The sequence below is a fragment of the Amphibalanus amphitrite genome, unplaced genomic scaffold, assembly GCF_019059575.1.
Source record: "Amphibalanus amphitrite isolate SeventyFive unplaced genomic scaffold, NRLGWU_Aamphi_draft 000131F_arrow, whole genome shotgun sequence".
Lineage (NCBI taxonomy): Eukaryota > Metazoa > Arthropoda > Thecostraca > Balanomorpha > Balanidae > Amphibalanus > Amphibalanus amphitrite.
In genome coordinates, this window is record NW_024881626.1 from 189,964 (window position 1) to 217,945 (window position 27,982).

Genomic DNA, 27,982 nt, shown 5'->3' on the forward strand with positions numbered 1-27,982 from the left:
GCGGCCAGCCCTGTAGCCCGGGGCAACGACCGGCCGTCCAGCGCCGCCGGGACGGGAGGGCTGCTGCCCCGGGCCGCACGTTTTGCGTTACGTTCTTCGACGCGTCTCACCATGTCAGAAACGGAAGATCGACGCTTGCGACGACCACTTTCTGTGCCGGAAGTAGCACAGTCGGTGGAAAAGGCTCCCTCACTGTCCGAATCTGAAGCCATGGTGTTTGAAGACGACTGGATCCGGTGAACAGCGCAATAGATATTTCCTCACCTCTTATGTACGAGCACACAGCACTCGGTAGCAATTCACAAAAAGTCGCTCTGCCGCCAACCTCACTTAACACTGGCCGCTGCCCGGGCGTGCACTGAGCAGCGCTCACGCCACTGCCATGACTGGAGCCGCGGACGGGCGACCCGACCTCGGCCACGGTCAGCCGCCGACTGACGTAGCACCTAGTCACTGAGCCTATTTGGGGGGGGGGGACGGCTTTCACAGAAGCGACCCAACAGCGTTCATGCGGAAAATTGCAGCTGCTCGCGCTCACACGACGCATACAACGAGCCTCTCAGATTTGTAATAAAATGATGATTTGATTACATTGCTTGAAATGTTTTGAAGTATTGGGGAAGGACGCTTGCATGTTTATTCTGCGCACTTGTTTGCTGGTTGCTGTGGGGAATGTGTCCCTCACACACTATATAAGAACACTAAGGTAAACACTCATGACTTAATATATTCACTATGACTGGATTACTGTCAACTAGCGCTATGTATGCATTTATGCAATATGTATGCAACATGCATGTTACTGATATATTAGCATATTATATAGTATAAACACAAATTAAAGCAAATTGTTCATGCCAATTGACACGCTGTTAACCCGCGCGCTGCTGGGGGGGGGGGGGTGTTTGAACACCCCCATTGTGGTTTTTCGCGAATATCTCAAAAACGGCGGCGCGGAGCGCCGCCGTTTTTTGGTACACCTTATCATGCATCAACTCTACACATGTTGTGAAAATTTCAGACCAAGGTCATTCAAGGTCAGGTCACCAGGTCACTTGAAGTGACCTCACCTCATAAAATGTTTCAATGTCTGCCATAGCTACACCGAGTGACCGATCGCTTTGAAACTTTTAGCGATTGATAAGGGGAACAGTATCTATAAAAATTATATCTCGGAATTTTTATATCGGTGACCTAAGGTCAGGTCAATTTTGCGACCTCCCCATTATAAATCAATGGGGGAAAATTGAAATGCGCCTCTTTTGGACGACAGACATTATAAACACTCCCAAGCACTGAATTACAAGTGGTTTAGACACACTGAACATGAAAACGGTGTCCGTGACCCCTATTTATGCCCCTGAGGTCATCTCAGGTCACGAATGGTGTCTAACAGTTTTTCGCAAATAACTTTTGATAGAGGCATGCTAGAGCGGTGAAAACGCCTTAGTTGTGTTCAGCTCGACGATACGGATCGACTGATACGCAACATTACCCTTTCCGGTAAGGTCATGACCTTGACCTGAGGTCAAATTTTCAAGTTGACCTTTCAAGGCCAAATTATAGTTCATTCGATACGTCTTGACGACAGGAACACGATGCCGGTAAAAGTAAGCTCGTACAAGCCTTGGGTCAAAAGGTATTGCAAAAAAAACTGTTTCCGAAAATATCGGCTATTTTTGCAGTTTTTGCCCCCTGCAGGCAAAACCGTTGACGTTATGGTCAAATCTCAGAACATTACTCAGAAAGGTCTGTAAACGGGCTATCGAATGCGCTTTTCCGCGGCGCTGTAGCTCTATTGGTTCCCGAGTTATGCGTTGGCTTCCTGGAAATTGTCGACATTCGATCTGAAAATCGGCGAAATTTTGCCTTCAATGATTTCTGGTGACCTGACCTTTGACCTGACCAAAAAAGTGACCAAAGTGATTTCGTCATTATTTTTGGCTCTCTTTCGAACGCCGCCTTCTGCGTATCGCTACGTGGCCCAGGAGCCGAGTTTGAAGGGGGGTGTTCAAACACCCCCCCCCCCCCCGGAGCAGGGCGTGGAAATCCAGGACCCCCAGCCGGGCGCGGGTTAAAGGGACTATCCCACCTTCTAAAATGTTGTTAAAACCAGTTAAATTGTGCCCGACTTTATAGATTGGATGACCAGGAACACGGTTCTGGCATTTATTTTTCATTAAACATCTTAGGCATGGGTGTCGATTTGTATACCTTTGGGGGTGCTGCAGCACCCCCAATGCTCAAATGAGCACCCCCAATGGTTTTCCGGGCACCCCCAATGATTTTGTCCCTCAATAACTCCCACTAACTCTGCTTGAGGAAAATAATTGTTCTGCAGTAGTTCACTACTAAAAATAAAACAATTACGCAATTTACAAGGCATGAAATAAAGATGTAAAGAAAAGAAAAGTTAGATTTAAGAAGAAGGGCGAAAAAAGACGTTAAGTTGCAAAGATGGTGTGGGTCCGTCGTACACGGGTGTCGGACCCTTAGAGCTGCTGGCGCGTACCCTTTACAAGCCGGCAGGGGGCTCCAGAGACCGGCGACGGGCCCTCAGAGGCCGGCAAAGGGTCATCAGAGGCCGGTGGTACCTTCAGAAACCCTGTGGGGTCATCTTTAGAGACCGGAACGGGCTCAGGCGCTGATGGGGCCCTCAGAGTCGCCGGTGTGGGGCCTTCAAATGTCACCGGTGGCAGGGTGGCCGTCACATGCGCACTTGTGGGGCCTTCAGAAGCTACGATGTTGGGCCCTCAGAGCCGCCGATATAGGGCCTTAAGAGGCACTAGTGTGGGGCCCTCAGATATGGCAATGTGGGGCCCTCGGACTGGAGGCGCCGGTGTGGGAGCTCTCAGAGACACTGGTTTAGGGCCATCACAGGCGCGCGTTGGGCCCTCAGAACTGCTGCTACGGAACGGATCCTTCATAGGCCGACAAGAAGATATCAAGAGGTCACCGGTGCCTTCAGGAGCCTTGTGGGGTTCTCAGAGACTGGCATGGTGCGCTCAGACGCCGCTGGGACCCTCCCTCCGTGTCACCTGTGTGGGGCCGTCAGGGTCGCTGGTAACTGTCAAGGGCCCTCAGAACCGCACATGTAGGGTTTTTAAAGGCATTGGTATAGGGCCTCAGAGTTAGGGGTGTGGGGCCCTCAGAGACGCCGGTGTGGCGGTGAGGGCCCTCACAGTCGCCGTTATAGGGGCCCTCAGAGAAATGGGTGTGGACTGTGGGGCCATTACAGGCGGGTGTGCAGCTCCTAGAGCTGGCCCCCTAGAGGCCGGTTAAGACCCCCAGAGGCCGGCAAGTGGCCCTCAGAGGCTGGCTTGGGGCCCTTATGGAGGTCTTAATGTTAGTACTTGTGGGCCCATGAGGTGTTCTTACGAGCCCTGTGGGGCCCTTCTGAGTCCAAATATAGCCAACGTGGACCCTCAATGGCCAATTGGCGCCGCAGTGCCCCTCAGACCCGAATAATCCGATGGGCCCCTGAACCTGATGGGGCGGGGGGGGGGGGCTCACGGGCCCACCTGGCTACGCCACTGAGGAAAATCGTAAACCCATAAATATCGAAATGCAATCACCTGTTATTTTTTTCCAGCGATTATTGTGATCGTCTGATAAACGCCAGAGCCTCGTAGCTATACCGTTGCCTCCCGCGCAATGTCCGCCCCTGCGGACCGCAGGGGCTGCTGCACCGGTGCTAATCGCGGTCATCGGTTTCTGTCACCTTATTACAGAGGTGCCGGGGCTGCTGCCGAGCTGCCGGCAAATGTACGCGTTTTTTTTCGGAAAGATGTTTATGTAATGAGGTAGCCAAGTACTAGGACGAGCAGAATGATTTTGAAGAACGTTCAACCTTTGGGAAATATTAGTGGAAATCCCGGGATTATCAGTACCTTATGGGGATACACAACCATGCCTTGTAGGTACGGTTGTGCCCCATGGCAAAGCTACAATCTTTCACCCGGTGCAGGGGTTGAGCACCCCCAACCATTTTGAAAAATCGACACCCCTGATCTTAGGCTTCCCATATTCCAAACACAAACTTTCAAATATGTGACGTCACAGCCCAAAATTACCTCCTTCCTCAGGCCACATTACTGTCATAAAGCTGATTCTTTTTACTCTGTAGGCACCACAACAAAGTTCAGACCAAGTTTTAAGCGATTTTTCAACGAACAAGCCCATTTAAATCAGAATGACTAAACGAGGTGACGTCACACTAACGGTCGCTCCATGTTGAAGTTAGGGCCTTGTACAAGGCCCATTTTCAAATGAAGGGAACGAATTTCTTCAACACCAAGAGGCCGCGGGGGTTCCAACCTAGATAGATAGTGGTTTCTGAACCTCGCCGCAAACTTGGCTATCTCAACTCAAACCCCATGTTAAAAGTGGGATAGTCCCTTTAATACAACTAAACGAATAAATGATAATAATTGAATAAATAAATAATAGATAAACACCTGTCACATCTTTACTTTACTGTGCAAAATTCGCCTTAGAGTTAATCCCGAATCCACAACACTCTACATACTACATACAGTGTACTTACAATGCTGCTTGCCAATTTAGTGGCGAAACACCAGAGCAAGACGAGAGAAAACCGCGCTGCGCCCAGTCAGTGAACCGTGGCGATACCTACTTACCGAGGCACGGCAGGATGAAAGACATGGCATAGAGCAGCGACACTCTGGCCACGTGCATCTCCACGTGCAGCTCGTGCCACACGGAGCCGGGACAGCAGTTGTAGGTGGTGTTCACCAGCGAGCCGTCGACCGAGGTGACGCGCCAGTGTGAGTCCGTCTTGACCATGTCGTTACTGAGCACCAGTTTCTGAGGCAAGGGGGCACCGGCGGGCTGGGTATATCGGTGCACCGGATAGGGCTCGGTGCAGTGGAATCTCAACCGAACAGGGCATCAGCGGGATGAGACATCAGCACTACGGGGCAGGGACTGCGGAATAAAGTATCAGTTAAAAGTGGCCATAGCTCTATGGGCTTGATATCAGAACGACAGGGTACCCTAGGGTGGCGTCAGTACAACATGATAACCAAGGGGATGGACATCAGTGCGACAGTGCTGGATCAGCACAAGAGGTCACCTGGTGAATGGGAGATCAGTACAACAGGGCGCCTGATAGATGGGAGATCAGTACAACCTAGCGACCAAAGGGGCAGGACTAGATATTAGATGCCAGTACCTAGAGCATCAGTTACACAACATCCAGAGAATGAGACCTACGACTTACAAGTTTCCTATTATCGCAATCTACGAGCAAAGTAGATGCGTTCCTAATATCTATGGCGACTTGCATTAGTAATTACACGCATATAGTTAATGCCATAGATAACATGAATCAGGTTATCATTTTAACGATTTAACATCTTTTTAATAACGTAATTTAACGTCTTTAACGTCTTTTAACGATTCATGTTATCTATGTTAACCCTCGCCCCGTTGGGGGGGCATTTTGGCCCCCCCCCCTGTGGTTTTTCCTGAATAGCAAGAAAACGGCGGCGCGCAGCGCCGCCAAATTTTTAGTACCTTCCCGGGCATCAATTTGACACCTTCACACCAAATTTCAAGTCTTAGATCACCTTAGGTCAGGAGTTATTGAGGTCAAACTGAGGTCATGTTCGAGCAAAAATGAGCAAAAAACATGCAATCTTGAAACGCTCACCAAATCTACAGTTATCAAGCAATTTCAAAGTTCTTTATATGGTCTAGTAGACAAAAGGTGGCGCTACAAAACTGCTATCTCAGAGTTTCAAAATTTTTGGTTTTTGACCCAAAAATAATCAAAAAAATGATTTTTTAGAAAAACTTTGAAAAAATCCAAAATTTTTCCGAATTTCGACAACACCGGAAAACATGTGATAGTCCCAGTGCTCTTCTATATACATACCAAATTTCAGATCGATATCTCGTTTTTTGGCCAAGTTATAGCGAAAAAAACTTCAAAAATGATGACGTCAAATTTTTGAACTCAATTTTTAGCAATTCTAGACCTCGTACGGCAAAACAAAGACCACCATTGAACTCCCCGTGACGAGCTGCATCGATTTGATACCCATTTTATGCAAAAATATTAACTTTGAAATTTGACCTAATTTGACCTGACCTTGACCTGATCTTGACCTGACTTTGACCAAAACGTGATCTAAGCTGGCCCCAAAGGCTGCCTGACCCATATAATCGCATTTGTCATGTAAAATGGACCATAAAACATGTATCACACGACACTTTCATATTGTGACTAGTGGTGTCAATCGGAACTTGAATCTTCGGAATTCCGATTTTGTCCAATGTCCAATTCGGAATTCGGTTGGACAATGGCAGCAGGCTTTGGACAACTTTGGACAATCGCTTACCACACCTCAACATTTAAAAAAAAGTAATCGTGTTTAACATTGATTGGCTGTTAGACAGCTCAGCTTTCAATATGATTAACACTTTTGAGCTGGTAACGGTACATGAAAAGCAAATTAAATAACAGTGTTGAGTGTAAACTATTACGTAGGTGTCGGACATCTTTGGACAAATGGCTGGCTTGGACATTTTTGGACGGACAGTCGACGTAAGCATTGGACATTGGACGGACTTCGGAAATACGTTTTCTGAAATTGACACCACTAATTGTGACCCCCCGTGACCTGACCTCTGTGACCTGACCTGGTATCAGTGACCTCAAATAGCAAAATATGTGTTTGAAGAACATTTCCCCATCGATGATTTTCAATGAAATGCATTTTACTCGATTTTACAACGCATTTCTTGAAGTGCCTGTAAACGGTGAAAATTGGACCTTTGACCTGACCTGTGACGTCATCGGTTTTACCTAGGTCAATAAAATTGGGTCACAAGGTAGTTCCCCGTTGGGGCTATCCAACGCCGTTTACCGCTTGTCGCTATGTTGCGTGGTTCTCGAGATCTTAGGGGGGGGGGGGCCAAAATGCCCCCCCCCCCCAACCGGGCGCGTTGCTCGGCAGAGCCCAACGGGGCGCGGGTTAATGTCAATCCAAGTTCACCGTAAGTTCAATAACGCTATTTATCAGGACCTAACAGCCCAGTTTGAGACGGTTGGAATGGAATTGAAGCAATGTTTACATCGATGTCATCTAATTTCAAATGGCCGCAGCCCGCAAAACTTTGTCAAGGCTTCTTGTGGCTGTTCTTAGAAACAGATGTTTAAGCCTTTGCTGTGAACTGAAAGCCAAATCCAAGCATCACTAAAAAAAGACCGAGCCTGAAAGTCATCTGCTGATCAAACATCAAGTTCAATCAAAAGATATCGAGACAAACAACTTGTTTTTGCCGCTTCTCTACTAGCAGGCAGTATTCCGATACCGCGCCGCGCTTTTGGCCGACTTACCCCGTCGTGGGTAGCCGGTATAACTTCGTGCGTGTCTCTGTCCAGCGACCACGAGGAGAGTATCACGGTGCACTTCTGCTGGTCGTACGGCCAGTTGGCCATCTCCTTCTGACAGCGCACGCGAAAGGTGGACGGTGTCACCCACACCACCAGGCCGGTGCTGTTGACCGGCACCGGCGCGTGCATGTAGATCGGCTCCAGGTGGGTCACACTACGGCAGAGGCGGTCAGCAGGGGTCAGCAGGGGTCAGCAGGGCGTCAGGACGCTCCGGCCACCGGCGCGTCAGCTGCAAACGGTCGCTCGGGCCCGGGTCCAAGTCATATTTAACCCGCGAATTGCTGGGGGGGGGGCGTTAAACGCCCCCACTTTTTTTCGCCGGGCCATAGCAAAAAAACGGCGCGCCGCAGGCGCGCCAAATTTCGGGTACCTGTAGGGAATTGATTGAAGTTTATTGTGACAAAGTTTCAAAAAAAAAAAAAAATCGGTCGGAAAATTTTTGAGGTATCGAGGTTTTAGTGACGTCATGATTTCTGAGTTTTCGACCAAAAACGGCATATGTTCAAAAAATCATATAAAATCACAGAATAGACATACAGACATGCCGTAACCGCCATTAGACTGCCAATACCATGAACAATCAAATGGCTATCTTCGATTATTGATTATCGTTCCACATTTTCCAAAATCTTGAACTGAATCTAGACAATTTCTCGTGACTACTTCATGACCATTATATACATGAATTTCTTAAATTGAACTTTTTTAGCCAAACACGTACACATATGATAAAATGAATGTCATCATCGTGTTCTACGCCTCAAATTACCCATAAAACATGTGTCACAGGCTGCGAATATCAGTTTTGATTTTCGGGGATATGTGCCTACCCGGTTGACCTGACCTTGACCCTGACCTATGCTTGACTGACCCCTACATGGAGTTGACACTCTTGTAGGCCTTATATGATGGATTGTGCACCGTTTTGACAGAGTTTATGACGAGAGGCGCCCATTGCGAGGTCCTGAAGTCCATGCTACTGAAAGGCCGATTTCAGGTGTTTGACCTGACCTTGACCCGACCTGTGACCTCAAAATTCAACTTTAAAGTACTCATCTGAAGCGTCTCGTCGCGTTCTTTCGTTTGCCGCCTCGTGCGTTTCGCTGCGCCTATTGGTTCTCGAGTTATCGGCTGGGGGCGTTTAACGCCCCCCCCCCCCCCCAGCAAACGGTGGGTGGCGAAATACCCCAGCAACTGCCGGGTTAAGAGTAAGAAAAAGTTTTTTTGGACATACTCGTAGTATTCATCACAGCACAGGAGTGATGTGATTAGAATTGAACTACGTCTTTGTGGAAATAATACTGAAAATGCCTATCTAAGTTGACACAAGAGCATCTGTTTGCCTTTCAGTCCAATGTGTGCGGTCATCTGTCAGGTCTCACCCGTTCATGAGATAGATGTCGGGCAGCCATATCTGTGAGCTGTACATGAGAACCACTCTGGTGTTTCCGTAGTCACTTGGCTGCCAAGTGAGTCGACGATCCATCCAAACCTGTGAGAAAAACAAAGAGTCAAAATCTACGTTGGAGATATGTCCTGGATATCAACACAGAAAGGACGTGTGACACACCCAACAGTCACTGTTCATGTCGTTATGATTTATGGTAGTACCAGGGCTGATGGAAGGAGTCACGAAGCTGTGTGTATAGCTCTATGATATAGCGTTGCTCGGGACCAGGGGCAGATGTGGTTCTACTCGTTTGACAGAACAGTCCTGATGACCTAGGGAACATGTGGATCTATGACAGAGCAGGGCTGGGGACAGTCTCTGCCACTCGGCAGAGCTCTCAGCCAGCCGATGTGAGTTCACTGAGCCGGTCGGCGGCGCGATGGAGGCTCAGTGGGGCTCAGTGAGCCGGTCGGCGGCGCGATGGGGGCTCAGTGAGACGGTCGGCAGAACGATGTGAGCTCAGTAAGCCGGTCGGCGGGGCGCTCTGGGCTCAGTGAGCCGGTCGGCGGGGTGCTCTGGGCTCAGTGACGGCAGAGCGATGGGGGCTCGGTGAGCCGGTCGGCGGGGCGCTCTGGGCTCAATGAGCCAGCCGGACCGGCCACGGTTCCTGCCCAGCCGGCCGCGCGGAACAGAAAAGTCACCGGACCGTGAAACACACTCCGCCGTCCGGCCACGGAGGACGACACATATTTAATGCTCGTAAGATACAAATGTATTTCGTTGAAAGTAGAAAGCTGTTAAATGCCTATGAGAAATCGACAACAAGCTTCATGTGAAATGAATAAAAAAGGTAACTGTGCTTGGCGGGTTTATTGACCTAATCTAGCAACGAAGTTAAAATCTATAGACCATCGTTTCATTTTTATCCAAGAATTATTCTTGGAAATGCTGTGGTGTATGGGTCCGTGAGGTCGACATGGCTTTACATGCGGAGAGTAAAAGCAGTCCCGCGGATCGCATCAGGTGGTCCCCATTCTCGGTCGCCGTTGTTCCCCGACGTCCTGCTACTCACCATAACAGTCCAGGCGTTGATGGTTGCGGTCAGCTGATATTCGTCCTAGGAAACACAAACGGGGCCGACGTGAAAGGAATGTCCAGTAACGCCCAGATATAATTTAAGAACGAAAAGACCGCTTATATTCGTGGCAAATTCTCACAGAACCAGCCCGATCGGCTGCAGAACTTAGGGTCATCCACTGGGGCGCTGGGAGTGTATCTTATAAAGTGCTTGTGTGTGCCTATGCTTATGAGTTACAAAGCTTCAACGATAGAACTGGTGTAGGGCGGGCATTTGATTTCACGCTGGCTGGTCTCTGCATTCGTGTGATGAATGAACGGGCTGAGTTTGCTGGGTGAAATTTAACGAGATAATGAACAATGAACATTTTGGTGGGTATTGTGCCAAATTTTAGGCTTGCGAAAAAGCGTCTTTTAACCAATTTCTCAGGTGACATGTTTCGTCAAAGTTTAGCCTGATTGACATTTGCCATTACTGACGAGTTCCATTGAATTGGATTGCATTTAACTGCCACTCGCATTGCATTTAACACTACCACTCGTCAAATTCAATCCATGCTTCTTAAATTGCATGTCGTTACCTTGAATGTTGAAACTATTACAATGATACAGATTACGGAGCACTCCAAAAACGTCTGTTTTTCAGCATCTCCCGTTTCGTAGTTGACCTCGACCGTCCATTACGTTGCTGTTCCATATAAACACTGTGACATTTGATGTGACAGAAGCACCAGCTCCCAGGGATGACAAGACCTGGCAGACGACCGTCGAGTACTTAGCTTACAATTTGAAAGCTGCGCATCATGAGCGTGATGAAGGTGGCCGTGGGACCCTGTCGATTGTTGGGTGGCCGGGTCGTGACGTCATAGTGCCGATCGCGCAGAATGGCCTTCTTGATAGCGGCTTCATTGTCATCTGAAACGGCAGGCAATGAATGAACGTTTAGCAAGCTATCACATTGAAAGTTATCGCTTTACTTGAATTAACCCTCGCCCCGTCGGGGGGGGGGGGTGCAATTTGCCCCCCCCCCCTGTAGTTTTTTTCCTGAATAGCAAGAATACTGTTCGGCGCCAAATTTTCAGTACCTTCCCGGGAATCAATTTGACACCTTCACACAAAATTTCAAGTCTAAGAATTGAAATTTTACACCACAGCATTTCTCAATAACTTCTGGCCTAAGGAGACCTTAGGCCAGAAGTTATTGAGGTCAACCTGAGGTCATGTTCAAGCAAAAATGAGCAAAAAACGTGGAATCTTGAAACGCCCAAAAACGCTACAGTTACCAAGCAATTTCAAAGTTTTCATGGTCATGTAGCCAAAAGGCGGCGCTACAAAATTGTTATCTCGGATTTTCTTAAGTATATGGGATTTTGACTCCCAAAAATTCAAAAACTTGATTTTATTAGAAAAACGCGAAAAAAATCCCAATTTTTCCGAATTTCGAAAAAACCGGAATAAATGTGATAGTCCCTGCGCTCTTCTATATACATACCAAATTTTAGATTAATACCTCTTTTTTTGGCCAAGTTATAGCGAAAAAAAAACTGTTCAAAATTGATGACGTCAAATTTTTAACTCAATTTTTAGCAATTCTAGACCACGTAACGCCAAACAAAGACCACCATTGAACTCCTCGTGATGAGCTGCATCGAATCGATACCCATTTTATGCAAAAATATCAACTTTGAAATTTGACCTAATTTGACCTGACCTTGACCTGACCTTCACCAGAACATAATCTAACCTGACCCCAAAGGCTGCCTGACCCACATAATTGTATTTGGCATATAAAATGGACCATAAAACATGCATCACATGATATTTTCATATTGTGACCCTCAGTGACCTGACCTCTGTGACATGACCTGGTAGGGGAGAGTGGGGCTATTTGTTACAGGGGTAAGTTGTTACAAAGCAAATATCTTTGAAAATGCTCTTGATATCGCGCTACTAGAGGAGAGTGGGGCTATGCGTTACACTTTTTGGTTTTCTGCTCTTAGCGGCCAACCTATTCAGTTAACCCGCGCCCCGTAGGGCTACCGGCGGACCCTACCACCAGTAGGGGGGGGGGGGGGGGCCGTTTCGCCCCCCCCCCTAAGATCTCGGAAAGTTACCGGCCGATTTTCAAAATTCAAACGGCGTTCGATAGCCCCACCCGGGAACTACCTTGTGACCAAATTTCATTGACCTAGGTCAAACCGATGACGTCACAGGTCAGGTCAAAGGTCAGATTTTCACCGTTCACAGGCATTTCAAGAAATGTGTTGTGAAATCGAGTAAATTGGTAACTTATTGAAAACCATCGATGGTACATTGTTCGTCAAACACATACTTTGCTATCTGAGGTCACTGATACCAGGTCAGGTCACAGCGAGGTCAGGTCACCGGGGGTCACATTATGAAAGTGTCGTGTGATACATGTTTTATGGTCCATTTTACATGACAAATGCGATTATGTGGGTTAGGTAGCCTTTGGGGCCAGCCTAGATCACGTTTTGGTGAAGGTCAGGTCAAGGTCAGGTCAAATTAGGTCAAATTTCAAAGTTGATATTTTTGCATAAAATGGGTATCGATTCGATGCAGCTTGTCACTGGGAGTCCAATGGTGGTCTTTGTTTTGCTCTACGAGGTCTAGAATTGCCAAAAATTGAGTTTGAAAATTTGACGTCATCATTTTTGAACAGTTTTTTCGCTATAACTTGGCCAAAAAACGAGGTATCGATCTGAAATTTGGTATGTAGATAGGAGACGGTAGGTACTATCACATATATTCCGGGCTTTTCGAAAATCAAAAAACTTTTTGGATTTTTCGGCTTATATATCCAAAAAAATGCATTTTTAATTTTTGGGGGTCAAAACTCAAAAATTTCAAAAATCCGAGATGGCAGTTTTGTAGTCCTGTCAATTCTACACCTTTTGTGTCTTGATCATTTTTCTGTATCTTTAAAGCTGTAGGCCTGACAGGTCTTCTCGCGAAGGTCTTTTTTCGGTCGAAAATGACAGAACATGACGTCATTTTGACGTCATTTGTGGCCAACCTATCATAGCCTCTGGAAAAATTTTTGGTCACAATGTGTAAAATCGATGCCCGGAGGGGTCCTGAAAGTTTGGTGGCGATATCTCCAGCCGTTTAGGAGATATCGACCGAAAAGAACAGGGGGGGGGCGTTTCGGCCCCCCCTACGGGGCGCGGGTTAACTAACTTCAATGATATTTGCTTTTTAACAACTTACCCCTGTAACAAATAGCCCCACTCTCCCCTATCAGTGACCTCAAATAGCAAACTAGATGCCGGCAGCGCTCGTGCGTTGCCTTGGGCCAGAATTGGAGGATTCATAGCCCAATGAAATGTGCATTATTTTGGAGGCCTTGCCTGGGACTACCATTGAACCGATTTTGAGGTTGATAGCTTAAAATTTATTTGAGCCAGAGGACCTCACGTCAAAACGGTTTTCCGACCCCAGCACGTGCAGCCTGCACCCCTCGCAGACGGTGACCCCCCTGGAAACTGGTTCAAGGTGTTACCGATGTGTCCCGCCAGTATGGCTTTGCCCGTGACCTCGGGTTGACCTGAAACCTTGACAAAAAAAATTCGTGTCACCGAAACTTTGAAGCGGAATAGCATGTGCCACGAAGCACCGAGCGAACCGAGGCCAGCACCAAAAGTTTACCTCGCCGGAGACGAATCAAACGGTCCCACTTTCGTCCCGATCGGTCCACCCATTTTGACTCCAGGTCCAAAAAAGCTTGGACAAACTCACTCACATACTCACTCACTGACAAACAGGTTCAGCCGAACTTTTTTTCAGCGACCCACCAATGGGAATTTCCGGATGCAAAAGCATGCTATCGCATGCTTTTGATCCTCCAATTCTGGAATATGTGTTTGACCAGCATTTCCCCATCGATGATTTTCAATGAAATGCATTTTACTCGATTTCACAACGCATTTCTTGAAATGCCTGTAAACGGTGAAAATTCGACCTTTGACTTGACCTTTGACGTCATTGGTTTGACCTTGGCATTATAGAGTTCAGTGGACCTAGGTCAATGAAATTGAGTAACAAGGTAGGGCTATCCAACACCGTTTGCCGCTTGTCGCTATGTTGCGTGGTTCTCGAGATCTTAGGGGGAGGGGGCAAATTGCCCCCCCCCCCACTCAGCAGGAAGACGCCAACGTTGCTCGGCAGACCCCAACGGGGCGCGGGTTAACCCTCGCCGGCCGAGGGGGGGGGGCGGATGCCGCCCCCCATAGGTTTTTTTTTTCGCGATGCTCGGAACACGCTGGAGCTAGAGAGATGAAACTTTGCATACCTGACCTTTGATTCAAGCCGGATCTTTTGACACCAACCGCATTTTCGGGTCAGGTCAGGTCACTGACCTATGACGTCATAAGTGAACCTCTGCACGTTCTTCAGATGTCGCAACTTCGCAACGCCCTCACTGCCAGAGTAGCTTTCACAGGGAAATGAAACTTGCAGGATCTAATATCCCTGACGAGTCTCACAACTTGTATATCTCGGATTTTTCCTAAAAGTCATATGAGGTCAGGTCAGCTTCGTGACCTCACCTTTATAAGTCAATGGGGAAAAATGAAAACTGCTATTCTGGCGCCGGGAACGATCTCCAACTATCTCAAGCACACAGAATCGTGATTTGATGCACTCCTTGCAAGGTTGGATGCGTCACTTTTGCAATGTTGACCTTGCGTGACGTCATTTATGACGTCGTAAGGGCCATATTAGTTTTTCGTCAATAACTTCCGATCAAATTGAGCTAGCGAATCGGGAAAGCCACCAATGGACTCAGGAAGACCTCCCAAATCGAATTATTATAGCGACATGACCTACTTTGACCGATTTCGTGACCTGTGGGTGCTGACCTGACCGTGACCTGAGGTCAACACCCGAAGTTGACCTCACCCAAACAAAAAATATATCATTCGACGCGCCTGAGCAAGGCGAACATGATGCTGCCAAAATCGCGGCTCTGCGACCAATTTTTGCGAAGTTATCCACCAAAAACGGAACTGTACCTTGGGACACTTGACCTGACCTCAGAGGTCACCGGTTGACGTAGGACCTTAAAATCGGGTCCCAATCTCTACCCCCCCCCCTCTACCGAGGGGGTCGTACCCGCCCCCTTCCCTCGGCCGGCGCGTATGTAAAAAACCAATAGGTCCGGCGAGGGCTAAGGCTCCCCGATGCTTGAGAAAAAGGTGGTTTCAACGAGCAGTGGGACAAAGTGACCGATAACCTCAGGTAGGTATAACAAATCTGTCAGTCTGTGACTCATAAACTGGATGATTGAGGAGTCATGAATTTTGGAGTCCAACGCCTTTAGTGCGTCACAAAGATCAAGTGCCTTTTGTTTGGTCCTTCTGCGATTGAGTTAATAAGAAGTACCTACTGAAATTTTACGGAATAACCATTCACATGTACCGCAAAATACGGTGGACTCGAAATTGCCAAATGAATAAACGCGTTTTTACCAGACAGAACATAATATCATGTGTAAATAATCTAGGTACAAGAGAACATGCATATAATCCATCCAATGCAATATGCATTCATTCCACTTAGCGTCAGAAAGTTGTACTCGCATTGGTGTCAATTAGGATATACTATAGGTACAATATACATATCCTTCATGCTTGATTAAAATGCAAATTCGCCTTCTTTACAAAGTCTTTACCATTGCCTTTCCTGAATTTTCTCTTTCACGGGATATACCTCATTCATAGCCGCAATCGTTCGTAGAACCAAAAATGCGACGTATTTTGCCGTGATTCGGCATTAGTGCTATGTAATAGCATGGATGAGATAACAGATAGCATGGATGAGAAAACATGGATGAGATTATTATCTCATCCATGGTAATAGTGTGCAGGCCCGCAGGAGACGGCATTCACCGGTAAGAGACATATCACATTAATGTTTGCTGGCGGTCCGGTCACGTTGACTGCAATGAATCCCAAAGAATGTGTACAACGGAGACCCGATTCATTTTGACCGCGCTTCCTTGTAGAGCTAACAGCAACCTAGTCTAATCAATGTCGTACCTGGTAGTCCGCGTCCCCCCTCCACAACAGTTCATATAAACAAATTTCTGGTACCCTGCTAAACATATAGAACGATTGCATGAGTGGTCTATTTTCAAGCACATCGACCTGTACAAAGCAAAAATGCATGGACACAATGTTTAGCACTGTTCGAGCTTCTTCGCGCAACATTGTGTGCGCACTGGTGCATGTTATGTAAGTCACCAGATGTCTACTGATAAATGTTCATTGCTTTTCCATTTCCCTACTAGTCACTAGTCGCTTGACCCTATTGCGGGCTGCAGGTTTCCTCTTTATGGACATTCTATGAGGGCAGGTCCAGCAGGACAATACCTAGCCGTTTTCACAACAGGCTATCCCGTATCCGGCAAATGCACCTGATTTGACCAAATCTCCACCAAATTTCTTTTATAGAAAATATCTTCATTTTATGAATTTATTTCAGTGTTTTAATCGATGATGCTCTCTGATAATATGACAAAGCAGGCGTATAAGCAATTAGTGCGACCCTAGCTGATAGCTGCTAAGAGACACACTGAACCTGATTTGACCAAATCTGCACCTAATCTGTACCAGATGTGCACCAAATGTGTACCAGATGGCTGTCGTGAAAACGGCTAATACCCCTGACAATTGACTTTTCGCGCGGCTGGGTGGTTTAACCTATCAGACTATACCTAGTATATACCAACTTATTCGACGGAACGGGCTCAGCCGTCGGTGGCACACTAGCCAGAATGTGGTCGAATCAGGCCAATATTGTACTTTTCCCTTCCTTTGGCATCCCCATGGTCCTGAACTGGTCCTTTGATCCAGACCGAAAGATGTGTGGTGCTGAAAGGTGTTACGCGCTGAACAGAGCAAACAATACTGGATTATCGTTGCGCCTGAACTTGATCTTAGCCGTCGACTTGTTAGTTGTTGCGCGTTCAAAGCCGATATTATTGGTACCGTCGACATAACCAGTATAGCGCCTTTTGGGGCGACTAACGGAGCGAGCGAGGGGGTGAGTCTTGCACGTGCGAAATTTCGAGGGGGTACCTCCAAGTGACTTGTGCACGGCACCCTACTGACCGGTTTCTAGCGATGTGCCAAATTTGAGCACAATCGGCCCAGCCGTTCTCGAGATTTGGGAGCGGCACCCTGCACGTGCGCACGTGCAAAATGGGTCCCAACTGACTTGTGCACGGCACCCTACTAACTGGTCCCTAACCGTGTACCAAATCTGAGCGCCATCGGTCCAGCCGTTCTCGAGATCTGGAAACGACCCCTGCACGTGCGCACGTGCAGCAGCACCCCAACTCTGGCACATGGATATGCAGTGCCTAGTGGGTGCCTACCTACATGCCAACTTTCAGCGCAATCGGTCAAGTAGTTACGGAGATATTGCAACAATTACCAAACTGACACCTCTTCGTTTTGCACGTGGCACGTGCATAAGGGGTCATCCACATGCATCGGGAATAGTCCAATACTTGGTAGAAGGAATGAAGCTACCCTACAAAAATTACCGCGTGTAAATCGGTCAAGTGGTTGCTGAGATATAAGCCTCGCAAAAGCGTCCGCACGGCCGGCCGGCCGGCCGCTCATACTCAGAAATTTCCGTTAATCTAAGGAAAGACTACGCTCGCTTCGCTCGCTCCGTAATAAACACACGCCTTTTTGTTCCAAGCGTTTTGCCTTCTTGACCCAAGCTGTACCGTTTGGCGCTCAAATCAAATTAGAATCCTTTGCTATCTGGTGCTGCCTAAATGAAGCCATTAGATTAATCTTTTTATGCACTCGCTCATACCATCATCAGAGGCTGCCTAACGCAGCCCCAACTCAAAGTTAACCCGCGCCCCGTTGAGGTCTGGCAGGTTCCACGTCCTGTTGGGGTGGGGGGTGGGGGGGGGGCAAAGGGCACCCGTCGTATCTCTGGAACCAATAGCCAGATCGGCTAAATTCAAACGGTATTCGAAAAAGTCACCGAGATGCACAAGATAGGATATAGATGACATTAATATTTGACCTGTGACGTCACAGGGAGGTCAAACAAAGTCAAATCAGTCCAATTTGCAATGACGAGAAGTCGGTCATAAAATGAAATCGAAGTTTTCAAAATGAGTCTGGATATGATTTATATGATAGATCTGACATGTAGATAGTGGATGATGACCTGTGACATCACAACAGGGGTCAGCCTCGACCAATCAGAAAACACTTTCGTGAATCGTAAGGAAAAACATGTTAAATTGTGAATATTCGAGTCTTTATGAATATATGTCATATATATGCAACCACAGAAAACTCCTTGACTATCTTTATCGACCTATGACGTCTCAGGAAGGTCAAAAAAGGTCAAATGGTATCGGTTTACAACGAAAAACATTTTTTACGTAAAAGTGATTTTACTCACGTAAAGGATCATATTCAGTCAGCAAGAGATCGATAAGAGTCATAAATATTACCTACTCCTGACTGATTTCAAGCACAAATACCGAAAATTTTGTGACGTCATAAGAACAGTCGCTACTTTTTCAGTCCTTCAAATGGCTATATCTCAGGCAGTTTTAGAGATATTTTGTTAATTTTTGGTATGTGTAAGGTCAGTCAGGGTTCTCTAACATTTCTTCCGGTTTTTGAAAATTTCCCCAAATTTCAAAAAAAAATCTTAAGAAAAATAAATTTTGAGTTAAAAAATCCCTATATCTAGGAATTTTTACATTTTGGAAATTTCCAGATAACCATTTTGTTTGCCATGCTTTTTTATACCTACGGTTTAATTTTGGAATCGCTAAGTTGAAATCCTGATTTTCTGCGATTTTTCTTCGTAAACAACTTTTTCGACGAAAAATCGCCGAGCATGAGCTCAGTTTGACCCTTTATAGCTCGTGACCTGAGATGACCTGGGACCTGTTTTTTCAGGAGTTGTGTAGAATTGATGTCCGGAGAGATACTGAAAGTTTCAAGCCGAAATTCGCAGCCGTTTCTGAGTTATCTGCGAAAAAACACGGGGCCCTTTGCCCCCCCCCCCCCCCCAACGGGTCGCGGGTTAATTGATGAAGCCTTGATATGATGTGTGCTAACAATCGGTACAGTGTTTTATGGTTAATATTGGAAAGGTGCCACAATCCAGCCTCAAACATGGGGAGGCGCATCCATATTTCGCTTTTTGTGTGCCCAATATCGCAGATTGAACACAGTAGATACAAGTGTACTACCGATCATACAATACATACATACACTGAACTTACACACTCTAAAACGCGATGCGTAATCCTCATGGCTGAATTTTAGATTGGTTGACAGATCTCGGCCGACAGCATGTAGCGACAAAATATGTACATCTTGCACGATTACCTAAGTAAACTAAGAACTTCCCAAGTGGGCTCAAGTCTTCCTCAGAAGAGGCTCCCCGGGACCTCGTCGACCTTCATGTGCCACTGCACTACCAGTAAGAGCACCCACCGAGATCCTGCCCACACCAGGCACCCCTCCCGGCCCCGGACCCACCTGTCTGCGCCGCGCATCCCAAGAAGAACACCAGACCAGCAACTAGAAGGACACGCTGTCCAGTGGCAGATGACATGCTGCGCCCGCTTCCAGTCCCTGCGTGTCCTGCAGATCACGGTCTGTCCACCCTGGCTACCGCTGCAATCCGGTCGCGGTTGTGCCGTTGCTGCCGTTGCTGGTGCCGGCACGCGTCGCGCGTCCCTCTGCAGGGCGGAGCGGCCGGCCGGTGCCGACACCCGATCGTCGCTCTCCGCTCTCCGCCTCGTGGTGTCGGGGCGGAGCTGTCACGCCCCCGAAATCTGACGCCTGAGTGCTGGTGGGTCAGATTACGGCGCAGCACGGTCGGAGGCCGCCGCCCGTCGAGTGGCCACAGCCGCCCCGGGCTGAGGATTTGGGCAGGCTACGGCGCGCAGCTTGACTCATTCTTGTAGAATGCCCGCTGCTCACTCGTAATGCCTAGATACGTTACGATAAATACTAACCCGCGCTCCGTCGGGGTCTGCCGGGCCGAACGCGCCCTGTTGGGGGTAGGAAATTTGCCCCCCCCCCCCTAAGATCTCGAAAAACCACGCAACATAGCGACAAGCAGCAAACGGTGTTGGATAGCCCCAGCGAGGAACTACCTCGTGACCCAATTTTATTGACCTAGGTCAAACCGATGACGTCACAGGTCAGGTCAAATTTCGAATTTTCACCGTTTACAGGCATTTCAAGAAATGCGTTGTAAACTCGAGTAAGATGTATTTCATTGAAAATTATCGATGGGGAATTGTTCGTCAAGCACATATTTTGCTATTTGAGGTCACTGATGCCAGGTCAGGTCACAGAGGTCAGGTCTGAGGGTCACAATATGAAAATATCATGCGATGCATATTTTATGGTCCATTTTGCATGGTAAATGCGATCATGTTGGTCAGCAAGCCTTTGGAGCTAGTTTAGCTTATGTTCTGGTGAAGGTCAGGTCAAGGTCAGGTCAAATTAGGTCAAATTTCAAAGTTGATATTTTTGAATGAAATGGGTATTGGGTACCTATTGATTCGGTGTAGATTGACATGGGGGGGGGGAGTCTAATGGTGGTCTTTTTTTGCGCTACGTGGTCTAGAATTGCCAAAAGCTGATTTTGAACATTTGATGTCATCATTTTTAAACAGTTTTTTTTTGCTATAACTTGGCCAAAAAAGAGATAGCGATCTGACATTTGCTATGTAGATAGAGCACGGTAGGTACTATCACATAGTTTCCGGTTTTTTTTCCGAAATTCGAAAAAAATTGGATTTTTTTTTTGGCTAACATATCCAATACTCTAGTTTCTTACTTTTTGGAGTCAAAACTCAAAAATTTTACACGGTGGTGGCAAAATCATGACACAGTGGGTGCTTAAAGCCTTTATGTATTAGTCATTTTTCTGTACCTTCAAAGCTATAAGCCTGACAGCTCTTCGGGCGAAACCTTTTTTTGTCGAAAACGGCAGAACATGACGTCACTTTGACGTCATTTCCGACCAACCTATCATAGCCTTGTGATTTTTTTTGTCACAATGTGTAAAATGGATAACCGGGATGGTTCTGAAAGTTTGGTGACGATCGGCGAAACGGTTCTGAAGCTACATTGAAAAGTCTGGAGGGGGCAAAAAATAGCCCCCCACCCCCCACCAGGGCGCGGGTTAAGTGGGCTATAAAAGTAGTTGGGGAACCGTGTGGAGAACGCCCTGAGGGATCTGTTCGCATAGTTTAGTCAGAACCTCATGAAAAGCAGCGCCGGCAAAACAACACTTCTAGTGATTGGTACCTACGAAATGCTTCGTGGTCTGTCCCACGTCACGCTCCACAGTCCACATTGAAGGCGCGCATTGCCGAGCCAGAGACAGCCAAAAATCTAGGAGTGGTTTTCGACAGACACCCATCTTTCCAGCCGCATGTTTATGGGCTTGTCAATCGTTGTAACGGTCTGCTGATTGGTTTGCATCACGCCAAGCATAGGCTTTCGGATGATGGCATGCCCATTGCCCACTGTCATCAACTGATTAGTGCTACTGCTCTCCATCATTCGATTCTGTATTCTCGTCTATGGTAGCGCTTCAAAACAGGCTCTGCAACGCATTCAGGAGGCTATGAATTTCTGTGCCCGAGTTTTATCTGGGCGCAGAAAACATGACCACATCAGTGACGTGCTCTCACAGTTAAGCTGGCTTTCCGCTCACAACCTATGTATGTATCGCTGTGTCTGCTTGCTAGTATATGTATGTCAAGCACTGGTCAGCGGCGAGCCAGCCACAATCGCCCAGTCGATCACGACCACCAGCCAGGTCCACGACAGGAGCCCACGTGCCAGTTATCGGCAACAGTTGCGACCGCCGATGATCAGAACAGAAGCTGGCCGGCGGCAGTTTATATACAGGACTGTCTCCGCGTATAACAATGCGCTGTCCCAGTCTGTTCGCAGAGGTCGAAAAGACGGCTGAAAGAACACTTGATACAATCGCAGGGATGCTAGATCGACCGAATGTTTGAACATCATGTGTGTCAATGGAGTGCTTGGTCAGTGTGATGTGATTGTGTTCCCACTCATCATGTTAACATTTTATATCTTTACCTGTTCTCATGAAAAGCCACACCAGTGGATGAGACGCGATGTCAATACATACATAGTACAGGGTGACACAAAAAAAACGGTCATCACCAAATTTCGAATAACTTCGGAAGTTGTATTCAGATCATCACCAAACTTCGGCCACTTAAGGTCACACCTATGTAGCATACATCCACCAAGTTTCAAGTCTTCACTACGAATACTTTTAGTACAGTGTGTGTTTTACTGACGCTCCACAATGTGCTCCAGGTGAGCGCCACGGCGCTGCAGGGCGTAGGCACACTTGCATCCGGCGGGCAAAGTTGTCGATAACCCGATGGCTGTGCACTTTACAGAGTGCAATGGCCTCTGGAGACAGTGCTCAGGGGGTGTGCTACCCCTGAAACGTTATTCTTATCGGGTTATCGGCAACTTTGCCCGCCGGATGCAGGTGTGCCTACGCCCTGCAGCGCCGGGGCGCTCACCTGGAGCACATTGTGGAGCGTCCGTAGAACACACACTGTACTAAAAGTATTCGTAGTGAAGACTAGAAACTTGGTGGATGTCTGCTACATAGGTGTGACCTAAAGTGGCCGAAGTTTGGTGATGATCTGAATACAACTTCCGAAGTTATTCGAATTTTGGTGATGACCGCTTTTTTTGTGTCACCCTGTATGTATGCATACTCGTACATACATAGTTCTCAAACATTCAAATGAATGCTTAATTCAAAAAGGTTTATTTACAGTTTTCCGACCTTACCTTCGCACAAATGCACTTCAAAGAATAAACCAGTAAAACATAGAAGCCAATCGGGGGACATCGAAGTTCAATGACTTTTTCTTAAAGGGACAGTATCATCGAAAAAAAAATCCATGTATGGAGCTGATTTTTTTTTTTACTAGCATTTCTTATTTTTCTGAATCAGAAAAACATAGTTTGAGGACCGAACTCGGTGAAAAATATTGCAACCACATTTCATTTTCATGATTCATTTTCATGAGCGAACCACCACTATACAAGCATGGCCGCCAGTTTGGAAGCATGCAAAATTACTACAGAACTGGCGCAGATAATACATTATTGACGCTACGCTTACGCGGTCGTTCTTCTGATTGAGTTGTCCTTAGGGAGAGGTAGCCTTAGGTATTGCCTATAAAAATATAACGTGACAATTGGAGGGAGTGACAATTGGACGTGACAATTGACAATGGGAGAAAATATCACGTGACAATCACGTGATAAACGTCATACATTGGAGGGAGATTGTGATTCAAGCTGGAGGAATTCCTTTGTTGAGCCGCTAGAATCCGAAGGAAACAGCGGAAATTGCCTACGACTATTTAATGAATTTAACGGTGATGAATAAGTGCGAAAAACGTTTTGGCTTTATAAAATTTGATGAAATGACCAGGGTAAAAGTTTTATTACTGGCGGTCAATTCAAAACGGCGCAAACATTTAAACAGTGAAGATAGTGAAGCACGATTCAAAGTGTGGTACACCTTTCGTACTTTGAGCGGCGATAGCGGGATAACGGTGTGGAGCTTCGAGGATCGGTCTTCAGTTCCCGGACCAGAAAGGTGGGGCCTATGCAATGTCAAATTTCATCAAAATGGTGATACTGTCCCTTTAAAATAAGCAATTGCTCTAATTCTTAACCCGCGCCCCACTGGGGGGGGGGGGGGGGCATTCATAGCCCCCTCCCGTTTTTCTGCAATAACTTCCAAACCGCTAGACTTATCGACGCCAAACTTTCAGTACCTTCGGCTGCATCAATTTGACACTTTTTGTCAAAATATGAACTTCGTAGCTAATATAGGTCGGCCGAAAATGACGTCAGAGTGACGTCATGTTCGGCCGATTTCGACGCAAAACATTAAACCATGGCAATCGCTCCCAAGAGCTCAGTTTTTAAGCTAGATCCAATTTCTTTGCATGAGAGGACTGTGAATAGACTGCGCTATCAAACTTCTTTTTCAAAATTCTGAAAATTTGGAAAATTATATATAATAAAATTCAAAATTTATATTTTTATATTTGTTTCTATTTTTTGACTTTTCGAAAAACCAGAATATGTGATAGAACACATGCTTATGACTTTCTTTAGCATGTTTTAGCTAAATATCTTGAAAAAATGGCCAAGTTATACACATTATTGAAAAAAAAACACAATTATAAATTTTTTCAAATCAATTTTTCAGTACGTTTTTGACATCGTACAACAATATAAATAGCGCCATCGTGTTCCTGAGCTCAAACTGCATCCGAAAGACATGTTTTTGTTGAAAAATTTCAAGTTTGAAATTTGACCCTTTTTGACCTGAAAGTGACCTAACCTCAGCTATATTCAGATGAAAATGGCCTCAAATGACACAGGCGACACCGAATTCAAAATCTATGGCCTAAATGAACCATAAAACATATGTCACGTAACCGACTTATGACATAAGATTTTCGTGAACTATGATGACCTGACCCTGACCTGAAAATCAAAGTACAAGTTTGGTACCCTCAGGATATCTAAAGCATCTGTTCATGACTGTGTAAACCAAAAATCAGCCTGATCTGACTTGTAAGACGGCAGTCAGAGCCCAAAAAGTGAACAAGCCGAATATCGATAATTTTTACTTTGACCTGACCTGTGACGTCATCGATGACCTCGAGGTCAATGAAATAAGGTTTCGCTCTACAGTTTGTCCAGGGCTATCATATGCTGTTTGAATTTTGACGATCGGCCCAGTAGTTTCGGAGTTAGGAGGGGGGCTATGAATAGCACCCCCCCCCCCCACATTGCCCCAACAGACGGTAAATAACTTTTGAAAATACCCATCTCCAATATTAGTGTTTTCTGAACCAAAATTTTGCGAGGAATCCGATGGTGTGGTCCCCGAAATTTGAAAAATTTCCATTTTGAAGATAGCACCTATTTTTTTAACAGTAAATATTCGTCATGCATAAAAGTCAAATAAATTGAAAATATAATGAGTGATTATTTGTAACAACAAAAGAATGTGTCGAACATAAATAACTAGGGATGCGGAGCCGGAGCCGGAGCCGGAGCCGGAGCCGGCATATTTTGCCCGGAGCCGGAGCCGGAGCCGGAGCCGTGAAACAATATAGCCCGGAGCCGGAGCCGGAGCCGGAGCCGTTAAAAAAGGGGGCGACTCCGGCTCCTTTTCTTACGAGGAAACAATTATTTACTTAGTTCGGTTTGACAGTACAAGGCGTAAAACAATGTGGTATTCAAAATAGCCTTGTTATACAAATACAGAAGCAACGTGTACCAATCCCATCGCCTTTTTTCTTCCACCCATATTTAATTGATCGCATAGGAGATATACTGAGTAGAAGCCGGAGCCGGAGCCGCCGGAGCCGGAGCCGCCGGAGCCGGATCATTTTACTCGGAGCCGGAGCCGGAGCCGGAGCCGCAATGACATTTCACCCGGAGCCGGAGCCGGAGCCGGAGCCGATTTTTTTCTCCGGAGCCGGAGCCGGAGCCGGAGCCGTCTGAAATTTCCACGGCTCCGCATCCCTGTATATTTTATCTGCGATGATACTATATCTGCTCATACATGTACATAAACTATAGTTCGTTTTTCTTAAAGGTAGTGTGCCAGCTTTCTTGGACCGTATGGAGTTAATGGCCCAGATAAGGAGAACCGGATTTTTAGAACTTATCCATACCTTCAAAACTCATGGAAACGTCTTAAATTCTTCAAATTTTGAGTACCCCAGTGCGAAATTCGCCCCGACGGGTTGTCGGTCGTACCCCAACCACATTTCACACCACTATGAACAATAAATGCACACACTGAAATCGCTATTACCGATATGCTCATCCAATCAAGTTTCGATAAACCCGTTCATCATCATCTCCTGCGGTTTCGAACACGCCTGTTAGGTGGCTTCTGATGCTCGTCGAGGTCGGAATTTCCAAATACGCGTGGTGCGTCGGGCCGCGCGCTCTGACTTCGGCCAAGAAAAATGCGTCAGCTGATCATTGTCATTTCTGCCACTTGCGTGTGGTGAAATGGGGTCATAACTTATAAGACGGCTTTTTCATATCAATTATTTTACATAAAATCATATTTCAAACCATAAATAATGTTCGACAGCCAAATAAAAGAAACAATACCAATACGGGCTTACAGTTTAAGGCTCGACATTGTGTTGTCTACGATTAGACAGCTGATAACTCATTCCCGTACGTCGTATGGTCGTAACACTATAATGACCTTTGCTTATTGTCACAAGTGCGCCGCATTCGCGATTGTTGCCCGACGCCTGTTTGCAGGTGAGCCCACTACAGTTGTTATACATATCTAAAAACCGAAAAACTTTTAGGCGAAAAAGGCACTATTCCAGGCCCATTTTTGATTTTTTTGCGATATTAGGTAAAAACAGAAGCTTCTTATCCTAGGAAAAATAAAATGGGAAATCTTTCAAAGGTGGCACACTACCTTTAAGTTTGCCCCTCACTGTAAACGTCTTTTTAAACATAGCACGAGAATTGCTAGCTGAATTACTGAGAAAACTGGTTGGCGCACATTGATTTGACCAGATTTCACAGACGATCAATGTCATCAAATTTATTTACTATTTTACTATTATTACTATATTTCAGTGACGTACCCAAGGGGGGGCCACGGGGGCCAAGGCCCCCCCCTGAGCGCCGAAGGCGCTCAGGGGGCCCCTCAGGCCCAGGATATTTTTTTAAACACTGGATAAAACGTCTTTTACTCGGAAGAAAAATTGATATTAAAGTTTCATTTATGTGCCCTGGGTACCCGAGGGGCCCCTGCAGTCATCCAAGGGCCCCCAGTTTCCTGGGCCCCTGGTCGCCTAGGGGGCCTCTGGTAGCCGGGGGCCTGGTCTCATGGGGGCCCCTGATAGCCTGTGGCCCCTAGTCGCCAAGGGGGCCCTGGTCGCATGGGGGGCCTCTGGTCGCATGAGGCCCCTGATCGACTGGGGGCCCCTAGTTGCCTAGGGGGCCCTGGTAGCCCGGGGCCTGGTCGCATGGGCCCCTGATAGTCTGTGGCCCCTAGTCGCCTAGGGGGCCCTAGTCGCATGGGGGGCCTCTGATTGCATGATATTGAGGCCCCTGATCGCCTGGGGGTACCTAGTCGCCCAGGGGGCCCCTGGTAGCCGGGGGGCCTGGTCACATGGGGGCCCCTGGTTGCCTGGGGCCCCCGGTCGCCCCTAGTCGCCTGGGGGACCCTGGTCGCCTTGGGCCCCTGGTAGCCTGGGATCCCCTGGTCGCCTGGGGGCCCCTGATCGCCTGAGGGCCGCTGGTCACCTAGAGGGCCCCTGGTCGCCTGGGGACCCCTGGTAGCCGGGGGCCTGGTCGCATGGGGCCCCCTGGTCGCATGGGGGCCCCCTGGTCGCCTGGGGGCCCCTGATCGCTTTGGGGACCTGATCGCATTGGCCCTTGGTCGCCTGGAGGGCCCTGGTCGCCTGGGGCAGTGGGGCCCCTAGTCATCTGGATGACCTGGTCGCCTGGGAACCCCTGGTCGACTGGGGGCCCCTGGTCGTCTGAAAGTACGCTTATCACCTGATTGATCCAAAATCATTTGAGTGGCTACTGGCTACTGGATATAAGTAGTGACTGGAGTAGGCACTCATCTGAAGGAGCCAATATCTTTCACGGTGCCGGAGATATCACAGAAAAACAAAAAGGCTGAACTGAATACCCTCCAACCTTGGCCCCAAAGGCGTCATTGAATAACACAGGGATGTGGGTCGATTTGCAATCGCATTTCCTCCAGTCCTATTCCTCCAATTAATACAGAGTGTCCCAGAATTACCCAAACATTTATTTTCTGGCTAAAAGTACAATTGCGCTCGATTCCTAGTGAAACATATAATAGCCGCGTTTACATAGGGCTAGTTGCCAGATAGTGGAATTCCTATAACGAGACATTTATTCCCCACTATTATATTATATACCTACCTACATATCCGGAATTGG

The 27,982-nt window shown here is 47.1% G+C and overlaps 1 protein-coding gene across 1 annotated transcript in view; it reads right to left on the minus strand.

The window, feature by feature from the left end:
* Nucleotides 1–19,758, minus strand: part of LOC122381975 (acetylcholine receptor subunit alpha-type acr-16-like) — a 51,428-nt gene extending 31,670 nt beyond the window's left edge. Inside the window, exons 1-6 of the mRNA XM_043366783.1 lie at nucleotides 19,445–19,758; nucleotides 10,675–10,805; nucleotides 9,886–9,930; nucleotides 8,806–8,915; nucleotides 7,367–7,577; nucleotides 4,641–4,827 (exon numbers count right to left, since the gene is read on the minus strand). Of these exons, the coding sequence (XP_043222718.1) occupies nucleotides 4,641–4,827; nucleotides 7,367–7,577; nucleotides 8,806–8,915; nucleotides 9,886–9,930; nucleotides 10,675–10,805; nucleotides 19,445–19,520 (760 nt within the window). The 5' untranslated portion in view covers nucleotides 19,521–19,758. The remainder of the gene's footprint in view (nucleotides 1–4,640; nucleotides 4,828–7,366; nucleotides 7,578–8,805; nucleotides 8,916–9,885; nucleotides 9,931–10,674; nucleotides 10,806–19,444) is intronic.
* Nucleotides 19,759–27,982: the final 8,224 nt, after the last annotated feature.